Below are 6000 nucleotides of genomic sequence, written 5' to 3'. Positions count from 1 at the left end.
GCTCATTGTAAAACAAAGGTGCTTTGGAGTCCACACTGCTGTTCTTCCTTCCCCCCACCCCCCCAACCCCCTCCCGTCCCCTTTAAAAAAATAAAGTACCGTAAAATACTCAGCCCCACTACAGGAAGTTTAATGCTGGGTGGGCAATTGATTCAGTATGTTTATGCAAAGGAAAACTGAGGCTTAATACTGTCTTTCAATAAATATAAAATTTATATTTAATCATCCCTTTTTCAAAAGAAAAAAATCTTTCACTATAAGGAAACAAATGACCTGAAAAAATCCTAGCAGCTCTAAAGAAATTCAATCGATACCTCTCTAGTCAATTCATTATGACATAGCTAAGGCAAGAAAGCTTTGGAATCAGTTCTGCTCAGGGTAATAGTTGAAACTTTGTGGTTTATAGAAAAAATACTCTTCAAGTTTTTTTTTATTGGAAACTTAACTTTGTTTGAAGTTCAAATTTTTCTTTTTTGATTTAAAAAAAAAAAAAGCTATGAACTAGACCTAAACGGCAATAAAAATGGCAGACAAGCAAATGCCAGAACTGACTGCAAGGGTAAGATCCTACAGAAACCTCTGTCTAATAACGGACGACACACAGCAGCCTGTGGTCAGGGCCCCATCCTGCAGTCTCAGCTCCAAAGGGAGTTGTTCTTGTGCAAAAATTGCAGAGCTGGGTTAAATGGGAGAACAAACGTTTGAGGAAACTTGCCCTTCACCTGCTAAACTTCCACCGTCTCTTTGCCAAACTACTGAACGATCGGATCCTGGCATATGAGCGTCTGACTTTGTGTGTTTCTCTTCCACGCTTTCAGACTCCGATCCACTATGTACAGATTTACATTCACACCACAGTACAGCAAGCTGGGTTCAAACAGTCTTCGGAGAGGGATGACAATACAGTCAAACTTCATTAATAAGAATATACTGTCAGTGAACGCTGCCACTGGAGAATTAAAGCACCCAGCTAAGCTGTTTTTAAAAAGAATAAAGTAAGAGCAGTGAATCTTTGTAGCAAAAGCTGAAGAGATTTCAAATGAATTTCTTTTAGAAGAGTGAATTGATTCAGTGTTTGTAGCTCGCATCTTCCTAGCTAGTCTGTTATTTTTAACTAGTATTGCGTGTGTGGATGTCAGCCTACAAGATAAGTGAAGTTGCCTTAAAACCGATTGGTTAATTTCAATTTACTCTGTATGGCTAAGATTTTCTGAAGCAACTAGTGCTTTTGAGTCTCAAGTCTTGGGGGCCCAACTTCAGACACCTTAGAGGGGTCTGACTTTGAGAAAGAGCTTCTGAGAACGAGGCCTTGGCTGGGTGCCCAAAAATCACTAGGCACTTTTGAAAACCCTTGGCTTACATCATCCTCATGAAGCATGCTGCAGACTCGTTTACCTGATAGCAGGGAGAACAGCCATTGTTCTTTCATCGGTTTGGTCTGGACGGAACAATGCTGATAGCATATTGGAATCAGCCCAGCATGGGATACGAATCCCTGTTTAGAAAAGGATACGAGACGGAAGGCTGATGTTTTATCAGCATAGGAAATGTGGAGCTGCTGTTTTGGTTCCTGGGAAAGAAAAAGGTAGCCAGGAAACACGATGAGAATATAACACTCAAACTAAACACCTGGGGCATTATTCTGTTGCACTCACGCTCGGAAATACCACTGACAGTGTAAATTGGGATCCGTCAATTAGTTACCCTACTTATAGGGCCTTTTACGCTGCCACAGTTGTGTACAGGGGCTTCTGATTGTCTAAACACAAAGCAGCACCAGTTTAATTAAAGGTGTGATTTAAAATCAATTTAGTGAAACCAGTGGAAGAGGCCGAGTGGACACTCATATCAACAGTCACTTGGCATCAATCTATGATTGATTCTAGCTTCAATCAGTTAGAAAGAAGTTTAAGCTAAATAGAAAAAAGGCATTCCAGCCAAAAATAATATCCACAGGGGGTTAGCACCATTTTAAATAAAACCTTATCTACGCAAGAAAGTTACACTGGTTTAACAAATCAGTTTAGTTACGCTAGTGCAAACTCCTGGACGGACACTTATTTTGGTTTAAGAGCGGCTTCGTTCGGTTTAGCTTAAGCGGATTCCTAATTGGAGGAGAGTCCATCCATTTTAAAAGCACACCTTGAGTTAAACGGGTACAACTTTTCCCTATCGACGAGGCAATCAATCAGTCCTTTAAAACACACTTACGTTAAACTGGTGCAACTTGTGTGTTCAGACACAGCCTGTGTGTAAATGAAAATAAGGCTCGAAGGTCATTTTCCAGTAGAAGTATACTTTCACCTTCTTTGCTGATCCTTCCCTCCCCCCAAGTTAAGGACGATGAGCAGACTTAAAATGGAAAATAATTGCATAGTTACGCCTTCTTAAACCAAAAAGGGAATGTTGTAAAGCTTTTAATTTATCACTATGATTCAAATTTTATTTCAAATGTTTGACCCTGCTCTGTACAAGACTGGAATAAGGACAGCTCCAGTTTGGGTTCTACCGTGACAAATGTCTGTGCAAACACTGCAGTGCTAAAGTTATGCCGACCCTAATGCTGCAGGGGACTCAGGGAAGGTGGGGAGGGAAAGTTGTGGACCACGTAATAAAAGTGTGTTTAAAATTATGTCATAGCTCTGCTTTACTTATTACAGCTCCTTTAGCCCTGTTATCAAAAAATATCTTTATTCCCCATTGTTCAAAAGTCAGCTATGGCTCAGCAAAATAGAGCCAAATTAATGCTATTCAGCAGAACAGAGGTAGTATAGAAACAACTTGCTCAAGTAGAAAAACCAAGTTAGAGAGAGAGAGAGAAAGAGCGTGAGTGCGTGTGTGTTAAAATAGCAGCCAACTAGTATGGATTTAGCTTCCAGCGCTGCAGGGCGCCTGACACGTCCTTTCTACTTCTACTTCTCCACACTGATGGTTATTGCTGGGTGGAGACACCAACTTCATTTTCACATTGATTCTTACTAAGTAGGTTTGACTGTATCAGTAACAGAACGGTTTTGCACAGTACTTCTGTAAGAAAACGCAAACGCTTGGTATTGCCGCCCTCCCACCCCCACAAAAAGTTTAAAAATAAAATTTAAAAAATATAGTCAAGCCCATCTAAAGGTTAGAGTCCTGAACCTGCTGCTAAGAGGCACGCTCAGAAGACATCGGATGGAGATGGGTCTTGAGGAGAGGGCCCCCCTCAGAGCCACTACACTGAAACGGTCCATTTCCAACTTTCAATTCTTTTCAGTACCAGCAAAGAATAAAAACCATGTTAAAATGTCTTATTAAAAAGGTCCAGGATATTTCAACTAAAATTGCTGGGCTGTTTTGCTAACTCCTCTGAAAAGCGATTTTAAATTAGTTTAAGTTGGAATCCAACTAAAAGGACACAGTCATGGTATTCTCCACGTGCCTTCACTTAAAGCTTTGGTCTTGTTGATTTGATCATTTTAAGAACCTGGGGTCTTACTCCCTGCTTCATCATGTGCTCTGACCCAACCATGCCTCCTACAAGGGCTTGCTAATCTTAGTCACCCTTTGCCAGAAGAAACCTGTTCAATAGCATCCCCCTCTCTCTTTCAGAGTCTCCTGGAAGGAAAGGTTTGTTTTTTTCCCCCCGCCTCCTTTTAAATGGATCCCCACTATAACACTGTAGTGGAATCACATTTGCCACCCCAGCCAGCCAGCCATCCCCACCCTCCTATGAAGAGGGAGAGAGGAGCATGGAAAAAAAGATTATTGCATTCCCCATACTTCATGGGTCCAAATGTCAGCGCGAGCCAAAGTCTTCAGAACCTGTGTATTAGTGCTTCTCGTTCCCTTTCTTTGCGTTTCAGTTCCTCTTTGTAACAGCAGGAGCAGAAATTCCCAGTTTCCGGATGCCCGTAAAAACTGCAGTTCGGCTGCTTGCATTTGGTCTGCTGAACGTTATAAAGTATTCGGCTTTTGCTTTTGTCCCCGTTTGCTCCCTTCGGCAAGCTGTCCTGCTCTAGGGTTTCCCTGGAGCCGTTGCTGTGGGGGGGCGCGCAGGGAGGGTCGTCGCACTCGACGGGGTAATTTGGGGGTACATCCATCTCGGTTGGGGAGAACCTTCCCAGGTGGGAAGGGCTGGTTTGGTATGGGTGAGGCCGCCCCTGAGTGCAATGTCTGGGTAAGGTAGCATAGGGAGGAAGGGTGCTGCAGGACCCACCTGCTACCTGCCTCCGGGTATCTTGATAGCTGGGGGGATGTGCGCCTTCTACACAGTTGACCACAGCGGGCCGGGGAATGGTAAAGACCCCTGAGTAGCTGGAAGGAAAAGCTGTCATTTTAGCTCCTATGGCCTGCTCCGAGGTCTGGATGCTGTAACTAGGAGCCAACTGGGGGTAGGATGGATTCAGTAGCACATCCTCGCTTTTGTGAAGATTAACCTCCGGCTCCAGCTTCTTGGCTGCGGCGCCGTTTGCAAAGGCCTTCTTCTCCGCCTCCTTTTGCTTCTGCTCGGCCAAGAAGCGCTCCTCGGCATCGGAAAGGTACCTCTCGATCATCTCTTCCTGGTACTGGTGCCGGTGGCTGGTCTTGAGGTGGCCAGCGAAGATAAACTTCCGCTCGCCCTGCATGGCGGCTCGTAGGATGCTCAAGCCAAGCTTCACGTCATTGCTGTATTTATAGGGATCCGACTGCTTCTCTGTGGTCACTTGGCCTGGGCAGGTTTTCTCAGCAGAGACCGACAAATCCCCTTGGGAAGTTTCTTCTTTGCTGCCTTTCCTCGACTTTAAGGATCCTTTCTTCTTCTTCTCCAAGGTTTCCCCCTGCCCGTTGCTCACGCCTCCTTTGACAGTTTTACTGTGCATCAAGCCGCCCATGTTCTTTTTTAGCTTACTTCCCAAAGTCTTGCCAAAGCTGCCCAGCTTATTAGCAACCGAGTCGGCCCGTTTCTTCTCCTTCTCCTTGTCTTTGTCCTTCTCTCGGTCTCTCTTCGGCTTCTCTTTCTCCTTGTCCTTGCTGCTCTTACTGCCACCGTTGCTGGTGGTACTGCTGCAGACGGATTCCTTGTCCGACTCCCCAGATTCCGCCGCTGAGCGGGCATCATCTCCGGCAGAAGCAGTAGGGGATTCTGGCTGGGCTAGAGGGGCCTAAGGAGAAAGGAAGCAACCATTAGAGAAAGCCAATTAGTTCAGCAGTTACGGTCTTCAGGCCAAATTCTGAGTGGATGCAGCACACAGGTGCTCACGAGAAAGGCCTAAACACGCACCAGGGGGAGCCTTTTCCACACCAAAGCTGGCTCCCCTAAAAGCCGCAGACAGGAGCCGCAGAGTCTCAAGGCTGCACGTACATCACTGTCTGCACGCCCCTACTCAGTTAAAATACAGCCCTAACGTTACATTTACCAATTAGGCTCCGCAGATGCAGCAACTTAGTGCAAGATTTAAATGGGGGAAAGCAAGACCTTAACTAGAAATGTCAGTGCGCTCTACCAGGTGACCTATCTCCTGCTGGCCAGCTACAAAAGCTATTTTGGATGCGTTCTGGAAATAGCCCTCATGGGCTGCAAGGAAGGTCACCACAATGGACAAATGCAGGAATGTATGTAGCCCACCTAATAAAACAATCCGGGAGTATAGTGGGGTGGTTCTTTATAGTGTGTCTGTATGGGACACAGGAGCAGCCGTTTGAATGCTGGGATTCTGGAAGTAGTAACCACCATCAAGAATCGCCACATGCGTCTGACAAAGTGGGTATTCACTCACGAAAGCTTATGCTCCAACACGTCTGTTAGTCTATAAGGTGCCACAGGACTCTGTCGCTTTTTACAGATCCAGACTAACACGGCTCCCCCTCTGATACTTGACACAATCAAAAAGACACCACAATAAAATGGTAGGTATTGCTCAAGCTCAGACCTGCAGCCCATTTCACTAGGGGGCACTATACCCCCATAGTTCACTAATGTCATTTACTTGTAATGACCTGGGGCCATCATGGCAGGTGAGGATTTAGACTCACAAGTATTGT

At 45.2% G+C, this 6000-nt stretch overlaps 1 protein-coding gene across 1 annotated transcript in view; it reads right to left on the bottom strand.

Annotated features, from left to right (window-relative positions):
* Positions 1-486: 486 nt before the first annotated feature.
* The window catches only part of OTUD7B (OTU deubiquitinase 7B), a 74702-nt gene continuing 69188 nt past the window's right edge, over positions 487-6000 (bottom strand). The window contains exon 12 of the mRNA XM_034756475.1: positions 487-5120. Within this exon, the coding sequence (XP_034612366.1) occupies positions 3795-5120 (1326 nt within the window). The 3' untranslated portion in view covers positions 487-3794. The remainder of the gene's footprint in view (positions 5121-6000) is intronic.

The sequence above is a fragment of the Trachemys scripta genome, chromosome 24, assembly GCF_013100865.1.
Source record: "Trachemys scripta elegans isolate TJP31775 chromosome 24, CAS_Tse_1.0, whole genome shotgun sequence".
Lineage (NCBI taxonomy): Eukaryota > Metazoa > Chordata > Testudines > Emydidae > Trachemys > Trachemys scripta.
Note: the sequence above shows the minus strand (reverse complement) of the source record. Positions and strands in the feature narration are given on the sequence as shown.